At 40.2% G+C, this 26,896-nt stretch overlaps 1 protein-coding gene across 1 annotated transcript in view; it reads right to left on the reverse strand.

The window, feature by feature from the left end:
- Nucleotides 1-26,896, reverse strand: part of PCCA (propionyl CoA carboxylase, alpha polypeptide) — a 363,293-nt gene that overhangs the window by 69,636 nt on the left and 266,761 nt on the right. Inside the window, exons 20-21 of the mRNA XM_010831489.1 lie at nucleotides 21,507-21,605; nucleotides 1,710-1,763 (exon numbers count right to left, since the gene is read on the reverse strand). Coding sequence (XP_010829791.1) covers nucleotides 1,710-1,763; nucleotides 21,507-21,605 — 153 coding nt within the window. The remainder of the gene's footprint in view (nucleotides 1-1,709; nucleotides 1,764-21,506; nucleotides 21,606-26,896) is intronic.

Raw genomic sequence — 26,896 nt, forward strand, 5'->3', positions numbered from 1 at the left:
CAGACTTTATTTTTCTGGGCTCCAAAATCACTGCAGATGGTGACTGCAGCCATGAAATTAAAAGATGCTTACTCCTTGGAAGGAAAGTTATGACCAACCTAGACAGCATATTCAAAAGCAGAGACATTACTTTGCCAACAAAGATCATCTAGTCAAGGCTGTGGTTTTTCCAGTAGTCATGTATGGATGTGAGAGTTGGACTGTGAAGAAAGCTGAGTGCTGAAGAATTGATGCTTTGGAACTGTGGTATTGGAGAAGACTCTTCAGAGTCCCTTGGACAGCAAGGAGATCCAACCAGTCCATTCTAAAGGAGATCAGCCCTAGGTGTTCACTGGAAAGACTGATGCTGAGGCTGAAACTCCAATACTTTGGCCACCTCACGCGAAGAGTTGACTCACTGGAAAAGACTCTGATGCTGGGAGGGATTGGGGGCAGGAGGAGAAGGGGATGACAGAGGATGAGATGGCTGGATGGCATCACCAACTCGATGGACGTGAGTTTGGGTAAACTCCAGGAGTTGGTGATAGACAGGGAGGCGTGTCATGCTGCAATTCATGGGGTCACAAAGATTCGGACATGACTGAGCAACTGAACTGAACTATAAACTATTAATCAGAAAAGCAAGAATAACTACAAGTCTTAGGTGCAACACTTAAAAAGTACATATTGGACAGGTGTCTTCACATGCACTTTAATCTGTAAACTATACCACACCTCTATACATATATGAAGTACAAAGCATGAAGTAAATGGACATTGTTATTGATATCCTCTGTAACTCAGTGGCAAAGTCACTTTTCTTTTGATCTAAGTCACAAACTTGTCCGCTGATATCCTCAAGTTACAGAGCCAACAGAAATACCCAATGTAAATATACAACCTAAACAAGGTACCCAAAAGATATGAACCATTTTACAGATTATAAATGATACCTAACAGATGAATACACAGAGAAATATGCAAATACAATAGCAACAAGTGGAGAAATGATATTAAAACAATAAAGTATCTTTTTCACCAAATTATTTTGCAAAATTATACTACTACTAATATGGTACCTATAAACTCGTAAGTAAAAATAAGTGTGAAATAAGTTTCTTTTTACTATGTAGAGCTATATAATTTTGAAATTATTCAATTTCATTAGAAATGTGGACCTACTAGAAGAAGCTAGATGGAAAACTAAGCAAAAAAAAAAAAAAAAAAAAAAAAAACCAAACATAAAATATCAATCACCTGTTTGTTTGTTTTTTGGTTATGCCACCTGGCTTACTGTGGGATCTTACTTCCCTGACCAAGGATTCAACCTGGGCCCTCGGCAGTGAGAGCACACAGTCCTAACCACTAGGCCACCAGGGAACCCTCCAAGGTCACTATTCATAAGCATCTTTTTAAAATTTGTTTTTATTTTTATCAAAAATAGGAAAAGAGTATCCAGCGAAAAAAGTACTTCAAAGATTCAACAAACTGCAAATAATTTTTAAAATTATTTTGTCTCTAGTAAGAAATAGCTAAACTTACTCCATCACGAGAATTTTCCCCACATGTTAAAGAATCCATTTCTTATACAAAGACATCTCACTTAACAGCAAAACAAAACCACGGTGAAGCCAAGTTCAAACACAAGGGCTAAAACCAGCTGATCACTTTTCCAGTTGATCTCTCTGTAAATTAAAGAACATATAAAGTAGTCATCCTTTCCTACTTACCACTGTGCCGAGAAACTGAATGCTCATGTTGCCCCCTGCTTCTCGAGAAAGACACTGGGGAAAAAAGAGACATAAAATGAATTCTCAGCCACACAAAAACATGTACCTGAATGTTCATAGCAGCATTAGTCCTAATAGCCAAACAACCCACATGTCCATCGACTGATAAATGAATAAACAAAATATGGCATCTTCATGCAATAGAATATTATTTGGCCATAAAAAGGAATGAAGGGCAGATACATGTATGAAGTAAGACGCCAAGCACCTCTTCCTACGCTTGTTGCCCACTTGTGCTTCTTCACTGGAGCAACATCTATTCAAGGCCTTTGTCTAACTTTTAATCAGGTTATTTAATTTCCTGTTGTTAAGCTGCAAGAGTTCTTTATATATTCTGGATATTAACCCTTTATCAGATGTATGACTTCAAATATTTCTCCCATTCCACAGGATGCCTCTTCACTCTGTTGTGTCCTTTGATACACAATTTTCTTTAAATTTGATATAGTCCAATGTATCTATGCTTTTCTGCTTACAATTTTGGAGTTATATCCAAGAAATCACTGTCAATTCCAAAGTCATGAAGCTTTTGCCTACATTTTCTTATGGAAGTTTTATAGTTTTAGGCATTATGCTTAGGTCTTTAATCCACTTTGCATCAATTTTTGTTATCTAGTGTAATGTAAGGGTCCAACTTCAATCTTTCGTATATGGCAGATCCATATACAAAATCCATTAGATTTTACAGAAAGCCTATTGAATATGATCATCAAATTTACGTTTTCAACTCCCATTTATCCTGAGTTCAAGACTCATGTAGTCATCTGTTAGTTGGATATCAATACTTGGATATCTAATGCACATATTAAACCTAGCAAGTCCATACAGAATTCTTGATCTGCCTCCCAAGCCTGCTTCTCCCCTAGCCTTCCCATCTCAGTAAATACTATCATCATTCACTCATGGCTCATCTTCAATTCTTTAACTTCCTTCATACCTAGTATCTAATCCACCTACCAATCTTTCCTATCTTCCCTCCAAAATATATGTCAAATTGGTTCACTTCAAGTGGTTGCCACCACTACCACCTTAGTCTACGCAAGGGCTGACCATTTTTTTCTCCAAAGGGCCAGATTTTGCTAGATTCTTCTCTTGATATCTGCCTTAGCATAACATTATTTTGCAATTTAATCACTTCCAATTGAAGGGTAAGTGAAATATCCTCAACAGTAGTTATGTAGATTATAAAATACGGAAATATTCTTTGCTTTTGCACTGAGATTTGAAAAATCCTGTTGGAACTCTAGTCCACTTCTTGTTTTGACAGCCCACGGACTCTAAAAAGCAACTTGACACTAGCTGTGACTCAAACGTCATTTGTCAAAATGACTTGACCACAGTGTGCATTTTGCATGTAAATGGTGTTTTGTCTTACAATTTCAGTGTGAATTCATTAAGAAATATTATCAAGTCCACAGCACAAGCTAATTTTCAAAGCTGTAAGATGTTCCATAATAGTGGCTGAGGACAGTTCTTTCTGTTCAGAAAAAATTCTTGGTCCTGCATCAAAAAAAAAAAAAAAAAAAAATCCCAACAAACTCCTAAGCCACTGAACTGCTGTCAACAGGGAAAAACCAGGGCACTGAGTTGCTACATATGATAAAACTCCACAGACAGATAAAAATGAATAAAGGCGGCTGTGTCTGGTAAAACTGTATTTACAAACCTAAAATTTGAATCTCATATACTTTTCATGTGTCATGAAACACTCTTTTTTTTTTTCAACCATTTAAAGTGTAATACTTCCAAACTTTAAAAAATCACTCAACTAGTGAACTGTACAAAAACTGGTAGTGGGCTGGATTTGACTGACTCTTTGTCTAAACCATCATCAGCACCTCTCACGTAGATGACCGCCATGAACACACAAATGATTTCTTTGTCTCTACTACTTGTTCCCATGAGTCCACCTGCCTCACAGCAGCTCCTTTAAAGCACATCTGGCTGCTGCTGCTGCTGCTAAGTCGTGTCCGACTCTGTGCGACCCCATAGACAGCAGCCCACAAGGCTCCCCTGTCCCTGGGATTCTCCAGGCAAGAACACTGGAGTGGGTTGCCATTTCCTTCTCCAGTGCATGAAAGTGAAAAGTGAAGGTGAAGTCACTCAGTCGTGTCTGACTCTTTGTGACCCCATGGACTGCAGCCTACCAGGCTCCTCCGTTCATGGGATTTTCCAGGCAAGAGTACTGGAGTGGGTTGCCATTGCCTTCTCTTAAAGCACGTCTTACCATTGTTCTATTCAAACTCTTCAAAAGTTTTGCAGTAGGAATTTAATAAAACCCAATTTTCTGGGTCTACAAAGATCCTATACGACCTGGTCCCTGTCTATATTTAGTACTCTCCTAACTACACTTGCAGAGTATATCATGAGAAACGCTGGGCTGGATAAAGCACAATCTGGAATCAAGATTGCCAGGAGAAATATCAATAACCTCAGATATGCAGATGACATCACCCTTATGGCAGAAAATGAAGAAGAACTAAAGAGACTCTTGATGAATGTGAAAGAGGAGAGTGAAAAAGTTGGCTTAAAGCTCAACAATCAGGAAACTAAGATCATGGCATCTGGTCCCATCACTTCATGGCAAACAGATGGAGAAACAATGGAAACAGTGACACGCTTTATGTTCTTGGGCTCCAAAATCACTGCAGGTGGTGAATGCAGCCATGAAATGAAAAGACGCTTACTTCTTGGAAGGAAAGTTATGACCAACCTAGACAGCATATTCACAAGCAGAGACATTACTTTGCCAACAAAGGTCTGTCTAGTCAAGGCTATGGTTTTTCCAGTAGTCATGTATGGATGCGAGAGTTGGATCATAAAGAAAGCTGAGCACTGAAGAATTGACGCTTTGGAACTGTGGTGTTGGAGAAGACTCTTGAGAGTCCCTTGGACAGCAAGGAGATCCAACCAGTCCATCCTAAAGGAGATCAGTCCTGAATATTCAATGGAAGGACTGATGCTCAAGCTGAAACTCCAACACTTCGGCCACCTGATGCGAAGAACTGACTCATTTGAAAAGACCTTGATGCTGGGAAAGATTGAAGGCGGGAGGAGAAGGGAATGACAGAGGATGAGATGGTTGGATGGCATCACCAACTCAATGGACATGAGTTTGAGTAAACTCTGGGAGTTGGTGATGGACAGGGAGGCCTGGTGTGCTGCAGTCCACGGGGTTGCAAAGAGTTTGACACGACTCGGTGACTAAACAAGTACACTTGGGATACTGACCTTTCTTCTGGCCTCCACACAAACCAGTCCTGTTCCTCCTCAGGGCCTTGACACTCGCCATTCTTTCCACTTGGGACTTTCCTCCCCTAGATTTTTGTAAGGCTTCCTCCTACTCCCCACAGGTTTCATCTCAATGGTAGCTATTCAGAGAGGACTTCCTAACAAAAGCTTCTCTCCCTACCTAAAGCCATCTCCTTACTCATCTTCAATGATTATCATGTTACAGTCTTCATGACCTTCTTAGCACTCAAGTTACCTTCTTTATGTGTTTACATGTTTGGCATCTACATCCCCCTGATACAATGTGAGTCTTGGTCACCGCTGTATCTCCTGAGTCTAGTACACTGCCTGAGTTGTATTGGCATTACTTTCTATGTAGGAGACATTTACAAAATACAACGGTTCCTTTCCCTTACCCTACAAGGGCTGGGCTGATTCCCAGGCAAACAGAAGTAATTCTGCAATATGTAAAATGGAAACAGGTTTAGAATTTATATTTTTACAAACAATTAAATTGTAACAATGATATGTAAACCATACATATAAGCACCAATAAGTTACCCTATTGCATTCAACTGAAAGCAAGTTAAAATTACATATCTACGGAGTCTCAGATTGTTCTCACCACAGCTACTCTGTGTACTTGAAAGCATCCACACCTGACATATCTCAGCAATAAAGACGGATGTAATAGAAAACAGGGAAATAAAATTTCACTCAAAATTGGAATTTACTTGGCTACAGGAAACAGGAATGCACACCTTTCTCACAGTCTAGAATTGAGACCACTTGGTTTACGAATCCACGGAGAACAAAGCACTCCATGCCTACGACAAGTCTGAGGCACGCCCAAACAAACACAAACTGGCCACTTGATAGGCTCAGAGCAAAAATAAAATAAAACTTAAAACTTTTTTCCTGAAACATATCCTATCCTAAAATATTTTCTCCAAATATTTCACCCACTTTTCTATTTTAAGTGGCACTTCATAGCTAGACGAAAATGGCCTTTTCTTATTCTAATAGTCTGCTACAACATTTATAAAATATACTCCCTTTTCCCTTCTTTAAGGAAAAGAATATTTAAGAAGACTTTGTTAATGCAACAATTTCAACATTTGTTAGAATCAAATTCATGCACAATTAGCAAGATTGCTCACTCAAAAAAAGCAAAAACATTCACAAAGTTTTAAAATGCTCCAAAGATATCTCTCAGATAATAAAATCAGAGGCAGTTTCACCTTTAAAAGTAATCTTGCTGAACAGTAAGAGAAGAAACAGTCATAGTTGTCTCTTTCCCCTCACTGATTCCCAACTTGATAATATGTTTTAAAGGCCATTACTATGGGATTGCTCTTATCGGTCTTCAGTGCAGCTGCCTGCATTATTTTCCATAATCAGTGTTTATACTGTTCAAAATCCTCTTCTTGTGGCAGCTACTAAAACATAATTTTCTACTTAACAGATAGTAGAGAAGAAAGAAGTGTGTGTGTGTGGGCGGGGGAGGGGATTGAGAAAGACACTTTCCCATTACATTAAATTTTTAAAAGCAACTCCAAATCATAAAACACATGCCACCAGAGACAAGAAAATGGCTAAGCTTCTAGGCTACACTACAAAAGCAGGCAGACCTGCACTGAAATTAATATTTTGAATTATGGCTGTAAATACATCCCAGCTGTTAAATAGTGATTAAATTTTTTGAAGCACAGTGAAAGGAGTTATTTCTGTGCTACTACTGGTGGGCTTGTTTCTAAGATGTGTAACTGTAATTGATGTTTTCAGGAATGTGAAAAGGATATGGTTAATAATTACTCTTTCATTTCCTACTTCATTAGGAAAAAATACCATCCTCTACTTCTTCAAGTTATTTATTTATATATCCTATACATTCTAAATAGATGGTTTCATATTACATTTGATGACTCCAGAGTAACCACATGCATATAGTTAAAAAATAACAGCTAATTACTTCTAAGGGAATGGGGGGGGGAACATCTAAAAAATGTGGGGTACACTTATTTGGGGCCTAAAACCGTAGACGATTACTTTCAAATTCACTTTTTTCTGGTACTGGTGAAGTATAAGCAAAATGTAAGCTACTACTTCATTTAATTTTCTTGTCAAAATATTCCTAACATATTTATTTTAGCACCTGTACTCATACATTTATTAGGATTAAAACTAAAGTTTGTTCTCAGAAGTTGTGGGAGTTATTTTAATCTAAAAACCAGAAAAAAGAAAATAACATTTTTCACTTGTTTTCTGAAATGGTGAGAAAATCCATTTCGTTTAGAAACAGAAACTCAAGATTAAATCTTAAAAATCTATTCAAATTCTCTTTGGATAAGCATTTGGCAAATATATCACAGACATACATTCAACAAACACGATAACCTCTCTTCTATTATATTCCTGTGCTTGTATACGATTCTATATTACAAAGGCCCACTGAGCATTTTAAGTTATCATGTTATATCATCTATTTAACACTGCAATCAATTCACAAGTAATCCATTTAATCTGGTATTCTGTAGTAAATAACATGAGATGCATGTGACACTATTCCAAATTTGTCTGCTTTAACATAGAAAATTTGTTCCACTTAGTTGAATATCAATGACCTATTCAATGCAGAATGCAATAGGACTGCAATCAGCTTTGTACTGTTATTTATAATAAATTTATCTTCTCTTGAAAATATTTAAGCAAGAATATGAGAAATAAAAAGAAAACAGCCTTCAAAGGTACACCATGAATAGCTGCACATCACACAAATGCGGAAATTGTTAAGACCTTAGCAGGATCTCAAGATATTTTCAAAAGTATTTAGCTACTCTTCAGGCCTGTAGACAACCTGCTGTGAGCAGGTGGGGAGAAGAAATCATGCCACACAAAGAAGCAGGCCAATAGCAGTTAGTGGGCTCTGCTTGCAAATGTTCAAACAACGTGACTACGCAAAATGAAAATCTACTATGGAAAACGCTAGCGAGAAACAATACATCAAATCCCAGCAGACAAATTACATTGTAAGAAACCGAAAACTGAATTGTTTAGGGTAAAATTAAAGCGCTTCTTAAAAAAAAAAAAATTACTTCACAGGAACAGACTACAGTCATATGAATAATAAAAGAAGTTCTATTTATCCGGCACGTTCCAGAGTAGGAAGGTGCTTGGATGTGTGAAGAAAAGCAGTGAGCTTAACATGTATAGAATGGCAAAATTTTCTGTTTAGTTTCAACACTTCAGTTATACGTTCCAGACGGGAAATCACTTCACTTTTTAAAAATTGTTCTAATTTCCGTTAAGCTTCTAAATAAAAATTTTAAAAGGTTGTCACCTAGATGAGAAATTTATCTTCTCTTTAAAAATGAATTTAGTTCATCTATTTCTAATTTTTAATGATAAAAACCAAAATTGTGGTTGAAATGAAAAGAGGAGCACTTTCTGAAAATGTGGGGTTTTTTTTTTTTCCCCTTGCATTAACACCATCTGACTTACAAAAGATTTTATTTGTGAGCTGTCTAACTAGCCACATATGGCTACTGAGAATTTGAAATGTGATTAAGGCAACTGAGAAAATAAATTTATAATTTAATTTTAAATACAGAAGTAGTATATATATTTTCTTTTAAACACAACTTCATTGTTTCAGTGTTTTCCACTTTAATCATTCAACCTACATTACTTTTTGTCATTTATATGTCAGGGGTACATTTCACTTCCGATATCATATTAGTAATTTTTAAATACTGTTTCAGGTAGAATGTTAACACTTTGGAAATACTGGATTAAATAAATGGATTTAAAAAAAGAACTTCAGTTGTTCTTGTTTTCTTAATGTGGCTACTATGAAAACCCAAGAACTGCAAATATGGCCCATATTAGATTCCTATCGGACAAACTGTTTCATTTCATAACTTTTAAAATTGGTAATTTGGAAATGAGAATATATCTTTCCACAAAAGAATGAGAAAAGATTGTTAGTTTCTCAGGTTATATCATTAAGACATATTTAATATGCACTATTACTGATGGATTCCACATATACAGTGAAAATAGCAGGAATGCTCCAGCGTATCAGATCAGATCAGATCAGTCGCTCAGTCGTGTCCGACTCTTTGCGACCCCATGAATCGCAGCATGACACGCCTCCCTGTCCATCACCAACTTCCGGAGTTCACTCAGATTCACGTCCATCAAGTCAGTGATGCCATCCAGCCATCTCATCCTCTGTCGTCCCATTCTCCTCTTGCTCCCAATCCCTCCCAGCATCAGAGTCTTTTCCAATAAGTCAACTCTTTGCATGAGGTGGCCACACTACTGGAGTTTCAGCTTTAGCATCATTCCTTCCAAAGAAATCCCAGGGCTGATCTCCTTCAGAATGGACTGGTTGGATCTCCTTGCAGTCCAAGGGACTCTCAAGAGTCTTCTCCAACACCACACTTCAAAAGCATCAGTTCTTCAGCACTCAGCTTTCTTCACAGTCCAACTCTCACATCCATACATGACCACTGGAAAAACCATAGCCTTGACTAGATGAACCTTTGTTGGCAAAGTAATGTCTCTGCTTTTGAATATGCTATCTAGGTTGGTCATAACTTTCCTTCCAAGGAGTAAGAGTCTTCTAATGTCATGGCTGCACTCACCATCTGCAGTGATTTTAGAGCCCAGAAAAATAAAATCTGACACTGTTTCCCCTGTTTCCCCATCTATTTCCCATGAAGTGATGGGACCGCATGCCATGATCTTCGTTTTCTGAATGTTGAGCTTTAAGCCAACTTTTTCACTCTCTACTTTCACCTTCATCAAGAGGCTTTTTAGTTCCTCTTCACTTTCTGCCATAAGGATGGTGTCATCTGCATATCTGAGGTTACTGATATTTCTCCTGGCAATCTTGATTCCAGCCTGCGTTTCTTCCAGTCCAGCGTTTCTCATGATGTACTCTGCATATAAGTTAAATAAACAGGGTGACAATATACAGCCTTGACGTACTCCTTTTCTTATTTGGAACCAGTCTGTTGTTCCATGTCCAGTTCTAACTGTTGCTTCCTGACCTGCATACAGGTTTCTCAAGAAGCAGGTCAGGTGGTCTGGTATTCCCATCTCTTTCAGAATTTTCCACAGTTTCTTGTGATCCACACAGTCAAAGGCTTTGGCATAGTCAATAAAGCAGAAATAGATGTTTTTCTATCACCTCCACTAGCTTTGTTCGTAGTGATGCTTTCTAAGGCCCACATGACTTCACATTCCAGGATGTCTGGCTCTAGGTCAGTGATCATACCGTCGTGATTATCTGGGTCATGAACATCTTTTTTGTACAGTTATTCTGTGTATTCTTGTCATCTCTTCTTAATATCTTCTGCTTCTGTTAGGTCCATACCATTTCTGTCCTTTATCGAGCCCATCTTTGCATGAAATGTGCCTTTGGTATCTCTGATTTTCTTGAAGAGATCTCTAGTCTTTCCCATTCTGTTGTTTTCCTCTATTTCTTTGCATTGATTGCTGAAGGCTGCTTTCTTATCTCCTCTTGCTATTCTTTGGAACTCTGCATTCAGATGTTTCTATCTTTCCTTTTCTCCTTTGCTTTTCGCTTCTCTTCTTTTCACAGCTATTTGTAAGGCCTCCCCAGACAGCCATTTTGCTTTTTTGCATTTCTTTTCCAACAGTAAAAAGAAAATAATCATGAAATACTATCATTTTATTTTCATTGAACAATAATATTTGAAGGAAAATGTTTAATTATTAGATGAAGAAATGGATTTTAAAAGTATTAAAATTCTAAAGAGGGCCTTTAAGTATCTTCAGGAGTTTTTAAGGTTTATATCCCCAGTTCTTTATTACAAATTACCTTATTTCAAAACATATGATCTCTTCCCCCATCAGATAAATGTATCATTAGCTCTAGACTTAAAGTTATTTATAATGGTGGAAATTTGTGTCCAAGAGTATGATTCTCTCGAATCTTATTTAAAATACATAATAAAAAAAGAAAGTACCATGTAGACATGTGGACATACTGGAATAAGAGGTGGTACGTGCCATGAATAATTAGTGATGCCAGGGGAGAGAGTGCAAGCAAGGTGTGTGCACACCTGGCAAAGGAAGCAATGAGCAACAGCCTGGGTGGACCCTACTCGATAACCATCAATGGGTGGTACTGATCGTCTGCGCCAGCTCAGGGGCTCCCACGGCCAATGAGGGCAAACAGGGACTAGACTGGACGGAGACGTGCTCTGTAAGCAAGATGCTCTCGTGGGCAAGTTCCTGGGAATACAGTGATTCTGTGTCTGCACAGACCAACCCGCCATGCTATCCAACAGATAACGGATTTCGCAAATGTTGGAAGATCAGGAATTAAAGAGAATCGATAAAACGGCTAAGAAGGCTATCTTATGCACATAACTTAATTTGACGAAGGCTTAGAAGAAATCTCAATCTTAAAATGAAGGTACAGATACGGCAGAGTTATTTCTGAGATTGCAAAAATGAACGATGACTACCCATTCATCCACCCACTCAACCATTCGTCCAGTTACTGAGCTTTAACATGGGCCAGGAACTCAACAAGGAGGTGGAAATTCAAGGTCAAATCAAAACTGAAACAGGTAATTCAGACCAATTAAAACAATTTAGTCATTTATAAAATTCATTATCCAAATAATGGTACATGCCAAAATACTATTTATTTTTAAGGAAATGAACGGATAATATTAAATTCATGAGGCTTACCAATGGAAACAAGGAAAGTGAACGGACAAATGTAACCTGATTGGAGAAGGGAACCAACTACTAAAGCAAAAGTAAGGCTTCCTCCCCAAGTATTAATATTTTATCAGCTAATCAAATAAAGATGTTCAGTGCTCTTTCCACGGAGATACAGGGTGGTGGTGGTGAAAGCCGCTCAGTCGTGTCCGACTCTTTGGGACCCTGTGGACTACACAGTCCATGGAATGCTTCCGGCCAGAATACTGGAGTGGGGAGTGTTTCCCTTCTCCAGAGGATCTTCCCAACCAGGGATCGAACCGGGGTCTCCTGCATTGCAGGCAGATTCTTCACTAGCAGAGCCACAAAGGAAGCCCAAAAATACTGGAGAGGGTAGCCTATCCGTTCTTCAGGAGATCTTCCCAACCCAGGAATCGAAGCAGGGTCTCCTGCACTGCAGGCGGATTCTTTACCACTGAGCTATCAGGGAAGCCCGGATTATCAGGCAAGACTGTGTAGACACAGGGATTCAGCAATAAAACTAGAGAGGTGTTAAATACCCACATATCCTTAAGCAAGATGGTAGACCACACTACCTAGCAGGACATTCTAGGCAAGAAACTAAGAAACGGCAAAACCAGCAATTACCCATTCCTACTTCAAGACAATAGGAAAGAGGTTAAAAAATAATTAGAGGACATGAATTCTTAAGCTAAGAATTCAAGGTTGAAAACTTCAAGGAATTCATGAGACTCTCTTGATCTTCTGTGACTCGTGGATTTTGAGGGACACCTTGGGCTTCCCTGGTGGCTCAGACGGTAAAGTGTCTGCCTGCAATGCTCAAGATCCCGGTTTGATTCCTGGGTCGGGAAGATCCCCTGGAGAAGGAAATGGCACCCCATTCCAGTACTCTTGCCTGGAAAATCCCATGGACAGAGGAGCCTGATAGGCTACAGTCCATGGGGTCGCAAAGAGTCAGACACGACTGACCAACTTCACTTTCACTTTCACTAGGGAGGATAAGCAAGACTCCTGGTAACAGGGAAAGAAGACAAGACTGTGGTGAGGCACACATGTGGCCCAGACGTGGATCACAGAGAAGAGACCCACGCTGGGTAACTTTAAGAAACTCTGCCTACCAGGAGGGACAGGAATCAGGAAAAGACAGAGCAGGGCATTAAGGGCATTGTGCAAGTGAGGAATTCCTCCCAAACCCACAAAGTGTCCTAGAAGACCCAGACAGCTTTGGGCACTTGTCATGCCCGGGAAGAATGAATACCATGTGCCTTGGTCAACCTAGTTCCTCCAACAAGTTACTACTCACCCTTCCCCCATCCTGCAACTGCAGGTAGGAAGTGGAGGAAGCTATAAACCAAGAAAGAAGCAAGCAACACTCTTGTATTCCCTGAAAACACTTCTCAGTCTGAGAAATTTTACCAGCTTTAATCGAGAGGTGTTTTAGTTTTTTTTTTAATCAGTTTTGACATTACAATGAACTAAACTTTCAGACACATTCTCTGCCAGATAGGCTATGACTTTGCTTATGACCTGATAGCAACTTTATGCACTGTGAGAAGTGTATGTGAGCTTATGCATGGGAGGAAAAAATAAACTGAGATGACAAGTTTGAAAGAATGGTTGTAAGACAGTTACTTCTACTGGCAGCAAAAGAGTTCCATTTATGCAATGAGTTGGTTACACAGTAAAATAAATAAAGAAATGGTAAGTATTGAGAAGTACCCTGAATGCTTTTTTAATGACGATCCAGAAAATCCTGTCCTACAATGAGATGCTGCTTCACATCCATTAGGAGAGCTATTACAACAACAGCAACGATCAGAAAATACAGTGTTGGTGAAAATGTGCAGAAATTAGTCCTTGAGTAGTGCTGGTAGGAGTGTAAAATAGTGTAACTGCTGTTGAAAACAGGATGGAGCTTCTTCAAAAGATTACCCTAGAATTACCCTGTGATCCAGCAATTCCAATTGTGGGCATATACCCCTGAGAACTAAAAGCAGGGACTAGAAGGGGTATCTGCACACCCATTTTCACGGCAATATTGTCCACAACAGCCAAAAGGCAGAAACAGCCCAAAAGTCCATCAACAGATGAACGGATAAACAAAATGTGATACATATATATGTACTTTATGATTGATAATTAATTTTGACATGTGTCACGACACGGGTAAACCTTAAAGACATGCTCATCGAAATAAGCCAGGTTCAAACACACACACACTTTGTGAGCGCACTTCCCTGAGGAGCCTAGGGTAGTCAAATTCATAGTGACAGACAGCAGACCTGTGGCTGCCAAGCACCGTGAGGAGGGGGAACGGGGCAGGGGGGGCGGGTACTGTTTCAGGGAACAGAGTTTCAGTTTGTGAGGACAGAAAGTTCAAGAGATGGACAGTGGGTGATGGTGGCACACCAGTGTGAATGTACTTAATGTCACTGACCTGCACACCTGAAACTGGGTAAAATAGTAAATTTCATGTTTAATAATTTAGGTCTATTTTAGCACAATTTTTAAAATCCTGTTGAGGTTACAAAGTAGTGTGGAAGGAAGAAAAATCTTGATAAAAGTGCAGCAGATCTTATCTCAGGCTGGCATAGAATTCTGGTAGATGACTGGTGGGGGCTTCTCTGGAGGCTCAGTGGTAAGGAATCCACCCACTGGTACAGGAGAAGCAGGTTTGATCCCTGGGTGGGGAAGATCCCATGGAGAAAGAAATGGCAACCCACTCCAGTATTCTTGCCTGAAGAATCCCATGGACAGAGGAGCCTGGCGGGGCTACAGTCCATGGGACCATGAAGTCAGACACAACTTAGTGACTAAACCACCACCACCAGATGATGGGTGGCTTGGCATGTAAGAAAGCACGGAATGCAGGGTTCACGTTCAAAACCTTGTTTTTAAGAGGATAACCATCTAACAATGACAGGCAAGGCCAATATAAACAAATTTAAAAAATAATAAGAAAAATGGTCAAAGCAGAAGACCAGTGCTCATGGGAGACAGGATTTTGTGGTTGCTACGGTACCCCACTGTATGCATGTGTGCGTCAAAGTCAATCAGTCGTGTCCGACTCTGTGATCCCATGGCCTATACACAGTCTATGGAATTCTCTATGCAAGAATACTGGAGTGGGCAGCCTTTCCCTTCTCCAGGGGATCTTCCCAACCCAGGTTTCCCACATTGCAGGTGGATTCTTTACCAGCTGAGCCACAAGGGAAGCCCAAGAATACTGGAGTGAGTATCCTATACCTTCTCCAGCAGATTTTCCCAACCCAAGAATTGAACCGGGGTCTCCTGTATTGCAGGCAGATTCTTTACCAACTGAGCTATCCGGAAATCCCTACTGTATGCATAGAGAATTCAACAAACCGTGTCAAGTTCTCATCATCAGCTTCTCCCAAAGTCAGCCCTCTGTTTTCTGTAAACTGCCAGCACCCTACTTTAGAACCCATTACCTCATGAGTGAAGTAATACGAATATTATATCTTCTAAATGAACTTTTCCACTCCCCACTTCAATCCCGTAACCCCTCTTTTATTGTGAAGACACAAGCTCCCACAACAGCATTCTGATGGACATTACTTTCCTCTGCAAAAAGTGTCACTGACATCTCCGTTGGTGATTGAAAAGCATAGACTCTTTAACCTTCCGTTCACAACTTGGCTTCTCCAACCTAATTTTCATGTGTAGCTCACGTTACTTCCTCACTTGAATCTTCCCCATTCACCTCCCATTTCATGAACATGCAAAAGTATCTCAAATGTCATCTGAGACCCTTAGCCTGCAAAAGACACACACAAAATCACACACTTTAAGTGGCTAGGGATTCCCCAGAGATAAACGACAAATGAGAGTGACAGCTCACAAAAGCAAATACAGTTCCAGTGCTTCATATTATGGAAAAAGTCACTTTTCTGTTGACATAATTGAGAAACATTTCACAGAAACAGAAAGCCTTTTAAAGATTTGGGGGTTGGAAAGCTAAGAAGGTGGCAGACTATTAATAGAGGGAGAGAAAAACACGACTAAAAGCAGTGACGGTTTTTGTGTTTTAAATAAAAATATTTTAAAAACTAAACATATTTCAAAACCTAAAACTGGATCTTAACTCACACCATACACAATCATCAATTCCAGAAGGATTAAGGGTTTAAATGTGGAAAAGCACGACATAAAAGATAGAAGAAAATGTAGGCAAGTATCTGCAGGAGCTTGAGAGTATTGAGAGGATTGTTTAAATAAATACAAATTACACAAACCATAAAGGAAAGGCTGAAAATTCTCACGTTAAATCTCAGATTCAGAACTTTACTTGTAGAACTTAAAAAGGTAAAAAAACACGAGCTACAGACTGGGAGAAGTTGCTTGTAACACAAATAACTGACGGGGGCTCAGGACACACAAATGAGGAAGAACTTCTGTGAACCAGTAAGAAAAAGACCGTCACATGAAAAAATGGGCGAGGTGTCCCTGGCGGTCCAGGGATTAAGAATCTGCCGGCCAACGCAGGGGGCGCAGGTTCAATCCCTGCTCTAGGAAGACCCCCCATGTCGCGGAGCCCGTGGGCCACAACTCCTGAGCCTGAGCTCCAGAGCCTGGGAGCTGCGACCACTGAAGACCGTGAGCCCAGAGCCTGTGCCTCCACGGCAAGAGAAGGCCCCGACTGAGCAGCCCACACACCGCAACTCAGAGGAGCCACCGCTCGCCACAACTAGAGAAAGCCCACAAGCAGAAAGAAAGATGCAGCACAGCCAGGAAATAAAAAATAAATAACTTTTTATTTTAAAAAAAGGGCAAAAGCCATGAACAGGTATTGTGCAGAAGAGAAAACAGGACTGTCAATAAAAATATTTTTTAAATGCTGTTACTAATCAGGGAATATGAAAGTGAAGTTGTTCAGTCGTGTCCGACTCTTTGCTATCCCATGGACTGTAGCCTACCAGGCTCCTCCATCCTTGGGATATTCCAGGCAAGAATACTGGAGTGGGTTGCCATTGCCTTTTCCAGGGGATCTGCCTGACCCAGGGATTAAACCCAGGTCTCCCGCACTGCAGGCAGACGCTTTACATCTGAGCCACCAGAGCCTCATCAGGGAATACAGTACATGTTAAAACCACAAAGGTACTATGTAAATCCCTCAGTCAGGAAAAACTTAAGTCACCTGGATATCAAGGGGTCAAACGACATGAAGAACAATTGTTAAGGGCACAGATTCCTGTGTTTGAATTCTGGCTCTTCCATTTACTAGCAGGATGCCCTGGGCCAGCAACTGAGCCTCTACAAGCCTCAGTTTCTCCAACTGCAACATGAGAAATGACAACACCACATATTTCACTGAACTGCTGTGAGGATTAAATAAACTAAAGAAGTGTTTAGAAGAGTCAGTGCCTGGCATGGAAAGGAAACAAAAGTGTTAGCTCATTATTCATAGTGCTAATATCATCATCTCTATCACTACTGCTGCTGCTGCTACTAAGTCGCTTCAGTCGTGTCCGACTCTGTGCGACCCCAGAGACGGCAGCCCACCAGGCTCCGCCGTCCCTGGGATTCTCCAGGCAAGAACACTGGAGTGGGTTGCCATTTCCTTCTCCAATGCATGAAAGTGAAACGTGAAAGTCAATTCGCTCAGTCATATCCGACTCTTTGAGACCCCATGGACTGCAGCCCACAAGCTCCTCTGCCCATGGGATTTGCCAGGCAAGAGTACTGGTAGCATGTAAATTGGTACACCCACACAGGAAAAACCATTTGGCATCACCATGTAAGACTAAGGGTGCTTAGTCCCTAAACCCAGACATTCTACTGGTATATTCCTTGAAGAAACAGTTATTTCAAGAGGAAATGTGCAGTTAAAAAAAATGGTCACAGAAGCATTGTTTGTGTTAACAAAATAAATAACACAAATGTCTCTCTAGCAGAGAAAGAATAAACAAACTGTGGTGTATTAATATAACTTAATAACATATAGCATAGAATAAACTACATTCACTAACACGGACCAAACTACAAGTGTAACACTGGAGGAGAAAGCAGCTCCAAGAAGCCTAGACAGTGCGGTGCCATTGATACCAAGTCTAAGAACCCACATAACTAAATAATACACTGTTTGTTGTTTTAATCTGTATCTAAATATCCTGGTGGCTCAGGTGGTAAAGAATCTGCCTGGGATGCAGGAGACCCAGGTCCAATCCCTGGATCAGGAAGATCCCCTGGAGAAGGTAATGGCAACCCACTCCAGTATTCTTGCCTGGAGAATCCCAGGGACAGAGAAACCTGGTGGGCTGCCGTCTCTGGGGTCGCACAGAGTCGGACACGACTGAAGCAGCAGCAGTGGCAGCTACCACAAAAAAACGCTCTTTCTGAACTCCAATTTTGTTCACATCATCACTTTCTTAGCTAAAGCTCTTCCATGGGCCCCACTGGCCTCAGAATGAAGCAGAATCTCTACTATGTAACTGAACAAGCGCCTTCTAAGGTGCTATGCCCACTGGCCTCAGAATGAAGCAGAATCTCTACTATGTAACTCACAAGGCTTCAAACCCTTGGCTCCTACTTAGTCACTCTGCTCATCACTCCGAGCTTAATCTCTGATTGTTGCTGTTGTTTGGTTGCTCAGTTATGTCTGACTCTTTGCGACCCCATGGACTGAGGCACACCAGGCCTCCCTGTCCTTCACTGTCTCCAAGAGTTTGCTCAAACTTATGTCCTTTGAGTCAATGATGTCATCCAACCATCTCATCCTTTGTCATCCCCTTCTCTTCCTGCCTTCTATCTTTCCCAGCATCAAGGTCTTTTCCATTGAGTTGACTCTTCACATCATATTGGAGCTTCAGCATCAGTCCAGTCCTTCCAATGAATATTTGGGTTGATTTCCTTTAGAATTGACTGGTTTGATATCCCTGCAGTCCAACAGACTCTCAAGAGTCTTCTCCAACACTATAGTTCAAAAGCATCAAATCTTTCGTGCTCAGCTTTCTTTATGGTTCAACTCTCCCATCCATACCTGACTACTGGAAAAACCATAGCTTTGACTAGATGGACCTCTATTGGCAAAGTAACATCTCTGCTTTTTAATATGCTGTCTAGATTGGTCATAGCTTTTCTTCCAAGGAGCAAGTGTCTTTTAATATCATGGCTGCAGTCACCATCTGCAGTGATTTTGGAGCCCAAAGAAATAAAGTCTGTCACTGTTTCCATTGTTTCCCCATCTATTTGCCATGACGTGATGGGACTGGATGCCATGATCTTAGTTTTTCAAATGTTGAATTTTAAGCCAGCTTTTTCACTCTCCTCTTTTACCCTCATCAAGAGGCTATTCAGTTTAGAAGACTCTCAAACTGCTTTTGAACAACACCGCAGTTCAAAAGCATCAATTCTTTGGCACTCAGCCTTCTTTATGGTCCAGCTCTCACATCTGTACGTGACTACAGGACAAAGGTAAATTTAAGGCAGTGATTCTCACACTGTGGCCCCTGCAGCATGAACACGACCTAGGACCTCAGAAATGCATGCCTCACCCACACCTACTACATGAGAATAAACTCTACAGGTGGGTCCAACCACTTGAGTTTTACCAAGAAGTTTTAACCTTCCACTTGATTCCAAAGCACCCAGAAGTCTGAGCAGCACTGGTTTAAAACATAAATGAGAGATGAATTAGTCTCTGCAGAGCTCCATGGGAGAACGAAAAGCACTGCACAGCGCAGTGGTTAGCAGTGCACAAGCTGGGGCCCCGGGGCCAGGGCTCAAATTTCCGCTCAGCTCCTCCCTGGCGCTGCCATCCCAGGGAGGTCACTTAGCTTGCCTCGGCACAGATCCTACAGAAGGCTGCTTGGAATTCAATGCTGGTCCTCTTTCCCAAGAGCTGTGTGACACTAAGCAAGTCATTTACCTTCTCTCTGCCTCAGTTACTTCATTTACCAAAGTGTAAATAAGAGCACCTGCTTCGTGTAGTTCTTGTGAAAAGGAAATGACTTAATATAATGTGCTATGCTTAGAACTGTACTTATACCCATTAAGCGCTATGTATTACTATAATTATTATTAATTTCACAGGAACACATTATATTTTAGAGATAAAAGAGAGTTGACACTGAGTATTAACGCCCACAGAAAGGAAGTAAAACTCATCTATTCTGATGAGGAAAAATTTTCCTCATCTTTTACTAGGTAAGTGACTTTTTTTTTTTCCAGTTTACCACTCATCTCTCCGAGTTTACTTTTTTCCCAATGATGGAGCACTTAACTAGAAGTAATAACCTTCTCCAAAAAGTCAAGGGGGTCTGCTTGAGGGCCATTTATGTCACATTAGCACTTCTTTTTTAAACAAAGCACTTATGAAGAATGAAAAGAGATTTAATGAGCATTATTCCTATGCTTGGGAAAATATTTCTGGGGATTATTCCAAATGCATACCTGGTGTTATTTTTATCTAGAAACTTTGCATGTAAAAATGCTGGTAAGATACCCCTGTGCAGTCATTGAGAAGAACACTGAAAATACCATGATGCAAAGATGTGGAGGGCAGGACTCTCTATCTCTCTCTCCTCACTACCAAGAGGTCATGTACTGTGTTCCCCAGAACAAAGCACATGAATGTCAGCCACAGCACATCCAGGGTAGAACATATTCCATTCACATAAACAGGGGCAACAAATCCATGTGTTCTGAAGACAGAGTAACTGGGCGTCCCTGATAGGAGATTATGCAGTGAAATTTTCCCAAGGGTCTCTTAGTGTTTAACCTCATACTTCGAAGAAGAAAGAAAATATGAGAGAGACAAAACATATCAGGGCAAGTCACAAAACCAAAGTCTAAATAGAGGGCTCATTACTGAGAGTTCATTGCTTCTTGCAACCACAAAGGTAATAAAATAGAAGCTTAAAAATGAGTTTAGTTATTAATATTCATTGAGAGTCTAGAATTCCCCGCACCCCAGTTTCTAATAGAAGTATGTATGAATCTGGGGTATATAATCTTTATCTGTGACTTTCTTGATTTCTCTAGGTTTTAGAAAAAATCAGTTTCCTGTGTAAAATCAAGTTAAGAGAATGCAAAAACATTTTCATAGAAACGAAAAAAAATGAGTCTTTTTAATGCTATGGAGGGCTTACGATTTTTATTTGCACGTGAGAGCCGTATGTTCTGTGCTATTCTGTTTTGTTTTTCCTGGACCTCAACTATGTGGTGAGGTAAAGGAATTTTGGCAGAATCTGTTTTCATAATTTTCTACTTTCACATACAGGACACCGATTTCAAAGAACATTCAATCAATGCTAGATTTCAAGGCATATCCTCAATGCAACAACAAATTTTATATTGGGGAAAAAAAGAAGGGTTAACAAGTTAAGATTACTTAATTTTTAAAAGGCACCCATGTACTATGGCAAGTCAACCTGAATAGCTCATGTTTCTGTTGACCCAATACCCCACAATTTCAATTACAGAGGAAGGAGAAGGAACAAAGTCATATTTTACAACTAAAACCCCAAAATGGCAAAGAAAACTGCTAATCTTCTAATATTTTTAGAAAAGCACATAGCATGCTTCATTTATACCAAAATATAATACATAACCTTCCTGGATTGCCTGGAAAAGGAACAAGCGGATTCCTCAGAACAGGATGCAACTCAAGATCCTCTAAAACAAGAAACAATGTCTCAACTATAAGATGCCTGAGGTGGATGAAATGTAGCTTCGCCTACTGTATCTGTCAGTATTAGTGACACAGCTACTGGTAAGGATACAGACGGGGCCCTCTAAGTAACTCATCAGAACGTTTACCTGTATCGTCCTCTGAGTGCCATCAACGTTGACAGACAACAAGGGTGAAGCCAGGTTCCACGTGCTGGTCACATTTAGTTTCGACCCATCAACTTCCACCTGTTGTGACACCAAAGAAGACTGTTACCATGAAGAAAGACAGAGAACTGATCTCAAGTTCATTGCTGCATACAAAGCAGCAGCCATCCTAAACAGATGGCTCCCCAAACAGCCTGTCACGTTTACTGCTCCCGCCATGAAAGACAGGGTCCAGCGAGAGTCTTCTCAGGCATCTCTGGGGAGAGGCGAAGGGCCTGGGCACAGCTGCCTCTGGGTACTGAGGTTTCGAGTGATTTCCAGCAAGTAACAAACAGCCTTCTAACTCTAAACCTATCTGGACATGCTACATTTACCGCAATTAGACAAGTAATGCATATAAATTTCAGTGACACTTTGCAACCCACACAACAGGGCTTGCATATAATATCCTCTCCAAGGACCAAGAAAGAACTTTTTCTGTGTTAATTTTAATGAAGGACTATGCATTGTTATCTTAATTAAACCGAAGCTTTAATTAGGCACAATTCTTTGGCATTGAATATTAAAAGTCTATTTGAACTTTGCAAACTTCTGCCATATTGTTGTCCATCATAAATGACTAATTTCATCAAGTCATTGTTCATGGAGTTATCCCCCAAAGCCCACAATCTTCTAAAACAGATATTCATTCAGATAAACATTTTAATAGCCAAGTAAATAAAAGCAATTGAAAGGAAAAACAACTCAAAGCTAACTTGAAAGTATCATTCCTCATTTCTTCCTTTTCATTCACCCATTCCCTAATTCTTCAATATGAGAGGGAAGGGAAAATATACATGATCCTTAACAATTCTTTGACTACCAATCCTGTTAAAAGATACTCACTAAAATCAAAGACACACAGACTTGTACTGTTTAGAAGAATATGTGCCTACCTATACATTTGGATAGTTATTTGAGTGTGTGCTCAGTTGCTCAGTCATGTCGGACTCTTTGTGAACCCATGGACTTTGGCCTGCCGGGCTTCTCTGTCCATGGGACTCTCCAGGCAAGTATACTTAGAGTGGGCTGCACTTCCTTCTCCAGGGGATCTTCCCAGCCCAGGGATTGAACTGGCATCTCCTGTACTGCCAGGTGGATTCTTTACCACTGAGCCACCTGGGAAGCCATTTATGTATATATATTTCCCCTCTAATGTGGTCATGAAGTCTAAAAACAAAGGTTACTGGCTATGTAATAAAGTATCAGTAGGACATACATCAGGCACTGGCTTGAATTTCCAGGTTTAGTGGCCTCTCTGCACACAAAGTAGAATTCAGTTACAGGCAAGAAAAAAACAACGGCTTTGGAATCACTGACTTGGGACTCACTTGACATTGCTGTTTTACCAAATGAAAGTTGTATACTAAGTTGGTGTATTTAACTTCTCTGAGCTTCAGTTCCAAACCATAATACAGTAAAAATGGCTATCTGAGAGGGTGCTAAATAAGTTAACATATGAAAGTCTCAACCAATATGCTTGTCAGGGTAGGTCATAAATATTTTCTTTCTTCCCCTATCTCTTAATAATTTTATTGTCCTACCCTTAAAATGGTTTTAAAAATAAGGTCAGATAATAATATCTCATATATTACTTATATATTACTCATATATTACTTACTATTAAACTACTACATGAAAAAGATGTAAGAAGCAGAAAAGGCTGCAGTTTTGATTAAAGCAGCACTAATATCCTTTAAATCATGCTATTCAGCTTTCACCCCCAAATTAAGTATCTCCTTATGCAATAAAAGAGTTCCAAAAGAAGTTCTCAAAAGTAAGAGTTTTACAAACAGTAAATGCTAAAAATGTCTTCTAAAACTGAAATATTGCTTTAAAATAATTCTAAATTTAAAAGTTTAGAGAAGCTCACCAATCAATTATAGAAGTTTTGTTTGTTAAAAAGAGAAAGTTAGATGTTGTAAAGAAAGCTTTTGAATGATAAGCATTTAAAATTTGTAGTTGATATTAATTTCAAGTCAGACGGGCTCACAAGGAAACCACAATCGCTGTCTTTAGGGCACATGAAGGGGAACTGAGAAAAGTATCTCACCTACTCAGATCCCCTTAAAGGAGGAGCCGGGTTATTACGCCCTGAAGTAAACCACTGTTGTGCGTGCGTGCTAAGTCGCTTCAGTCATGTCTGCCTCTTGCAACCCCATGGATTGTATGACTGTCTGAATAAAACACGATATATCCACACAACAGCATATTATATACTTGGCAATTAAAACAGATGAAATACTAATACATGCTACAACACAGATGAACATTGAAAACATGCTAACTGCAAGAAGACAGTCACAGTAGACCACAAATTATACGGCTTCAAGGCAAACAGTAAGCAGGGCTACAGGTAGCAAGAAGCCTCTTTGATGACAAATAGGATCCACAGTCACTGGTCCAGGTCCTCGCAGCAAAGCTTGTGGGGACACTGGGGGTCTGAGTTCTCTGTCCCACCTCCACAGTTGTGAGGCCACTGTGACCACATTCCCACTGGCCCCTCTCACAGGCATCCAGACTCCATGCCGCAGTGGAAGGAGGGGAGAGAGCGGAAGAAGCCTAAAGTACTCCGGTGCCTAGAAGGAGCTAGCCAAACCAAAAGAGACCAAGACCCTGCTTATTAGCAAGCTTTTCTTCCCCCTCACCCCCTACTAAGGATCACATGTGATAAAGAAACTATATTTCCTTATACACCTGATAAGTAATGAATGTGAACGTGCATGCTCACAATCTAACTGAAGGGACAGCTCCAAATCCCAAACTAGGAAACAGATCTGCAAATGTTAAGTGAGGATGAGAACATGCCGAAAGCCATTATATACCTCATCAGCCCCCAAGCAACAGACAGATTTCTAAACAACAACAAACAAATGACAGAAAACCATAATTCTGAACAGCAGATGCAGATTCTGTTGATGCTGTCATTAGATGAGTGGAAGCTGCTGCTGCTAAGTCGCCTCAGTCGTGACCGACTCTGTGCGACCCCATAGACGGCAGCCCACCAGGCTCCTCCGTCCCTGGGATTCTCCAGGCAAGAACACTGGAGTGGGTTGCCATTTCCTTCTCCAATGCATGAAAGTGAAAAGCGAAAGCGAAGTCGCTCAGTTGTCCCCGACCCCCAGCGACCCCATGGACTAGAGCTTACCAGGCTCCTCCATCCATTAGATTTCCCAGGCAAGAGTACTGGAGTGGGGTGCCATTGCCTTCTCCATAAGTGGAAGCTAGATGTAAGTATAAGCCATACAGAGGTAGGGAATGTCTCTTTAAACCACAGTTCAACACCACAGAGAGGTGGAGGCAGACATGAAGAATCCTTGTTACCATGCCAAACATACTGTTCACACGTAATTTTTCAGCTGAAGTGACTAAGCAGCAGACACAGAGGCTAAATGGCATTTATTTCACTAGTGCAACACTGAGAACCTGGCATAAAGAACCACCCTGTTATCTCAGTGCTGAAAACTGAGGGGAAATGAAATCGAGGGCAAAGGAAGTAACAGGTCTGAGACAGAGTTAGGGTACCCGGCCTGACAAGGAAAAGCTGCAAGCAACCTGTATGTACAGCCAACCACCTACACCACTGCAACATAAATAATAATCAGAAAACAATCAATATTGGGTCTCTGCAAAGAATTTTCCCCAAAATTTTGAGGAAAAAAAAAAAAGGTAAATTAAGAGCATTCAACACAAGAACTCCTCAAAGAAATACAGGAAGAGTTCAGATAAATAATTCTCCAAAGTCTCAAAGACAGTCATAGGAAACGTGACCCTTCTTTGAAAAAAAAAAAAAATGAGCTCAAAGAAGAAAAACAAAGGTTCAAAGAAGAGATTAAACAACAACAGAAGGAAATGAAAATCAAGCTGGTAGAACTCAGGAAAAAAATGAAGAGAAAAATAACATTATAGAGATAAAAGCAACGTTAAGAAGCACCAAAAATAGAATAAATGTGACTAAAAAGAAAGACAAGGACTGTACCAATTCTCCTTCAAAAGTACTACAAGCAAAGAAGAATAGGGAATTCCCTGGCAAACCAGTGGTTAAAGCTCCACACTTTCACTGCCGAGGGCCCAGGTTCAATCCCTGGTAAGGAAACGAGGATTCCACAAATCATGTGGTGCAGCCCAGCCCAAGCCACTGAAAGAAGGAAGAAGTGTAGATTAAAGGATATAATGGGGGAAAGCTTTGCAAAATAAACAAAATATTAAATCTGTAGATCAATGCTTATCTTTAAGAATAAAGAAGGAATTATGTGGATATTTAGGCAAAAATAAGAAATCATGCACAAGCAAGGAAAAAATTCAGGTTGGCCTAAACTTCTCAAGAGCAACACTGATACAGAAAACCACAGAGCAATGTGCTCTAAGTACTAAAAGAATTAAAAGTTGTCTCCCAACATTTTCCTTTTATACTCAGCCAACCTGTCCTTAAGAGTGTATCCTAAAACATAACCTGCACCATATATGAACACCTTCTTTAAAAATGAGGCATCTCTGTACATAGATATGAAAACATCCCCAAGAAGACGCAGAATATTATTTATAATATGCTATCATTAATTAAGAAAAAAAATGTTAAATGTGTGCTTGTTTTGTTTTTTTCACTTTATAGCCACAGTGCACACACAGCTTGTAGAATGAATCTTAGTTCTCCAACTAGGGATTGAACCTGTGTCCTCAGCAATGAAAGTGCAGAGTCTTAACCACTGGACGGCCAAGTTTGTGTTTTAAACACCGAGAACACCACTTGAAAGATGTGTAAGAGAATCAGAGTAGCTGAGAAACAGGAAAGGGAAGCATGCTTTTCACTGCCAATCCACTCATACTTTTTGAATTTTACATTAGTTTACAAATTTACAAAATTACATATGCATATGTATTTTATATATTAAAAATCTTTCCAGTGAGAAGTGTAACTGCCTAATTCCTCATGTAATCAACACCTACTTTAGATCTTTCACTAATAGCACATAATAAATGGTAGCTGTTCTTTTAAAACTTCAATTTGGCCAACAGAGCAATCAGTCCAGTTCAGTTCAGTCACTCAGTCGTGTCCAACTCTTTGCGACCCCATGAACCCACAGCACACCAGGCCTCCCTGTCCATCACCAACTCCCAGAGTCCACCCAAATCCACGTCCATTGAGTTGGTGATGCCATCCAACCATCTCATCCTCTGTTGTCCCCTTCTCCTCCTGCCCTCGATCTTTCCCAGCATCAGGGTCTTTTCCAATGAGTCAGATCTTCGCATCAGGTGGCCAAAGTATTGGAGTTTCAGCTTCAACATCAGTCCTTCCAATGAACACCCAGGACTGATCTCCTTTAGGATGGACT

This window comes from Bison bison, unplaced genomic scaffold (genome assembly GCF_000754665.1).
Source record: "Bison bison bison isolate TAMUID 2011002044 unplaced genomic scaffold, Bison_UMD1.0 scf7180017864527, whole genome shotgun sequence".
Lineage (NCBI taxonomy): Eukaryota > Metazoa > Chordata > Mammalia > Artiodactyla > Bovidae > Bison > Bison bison.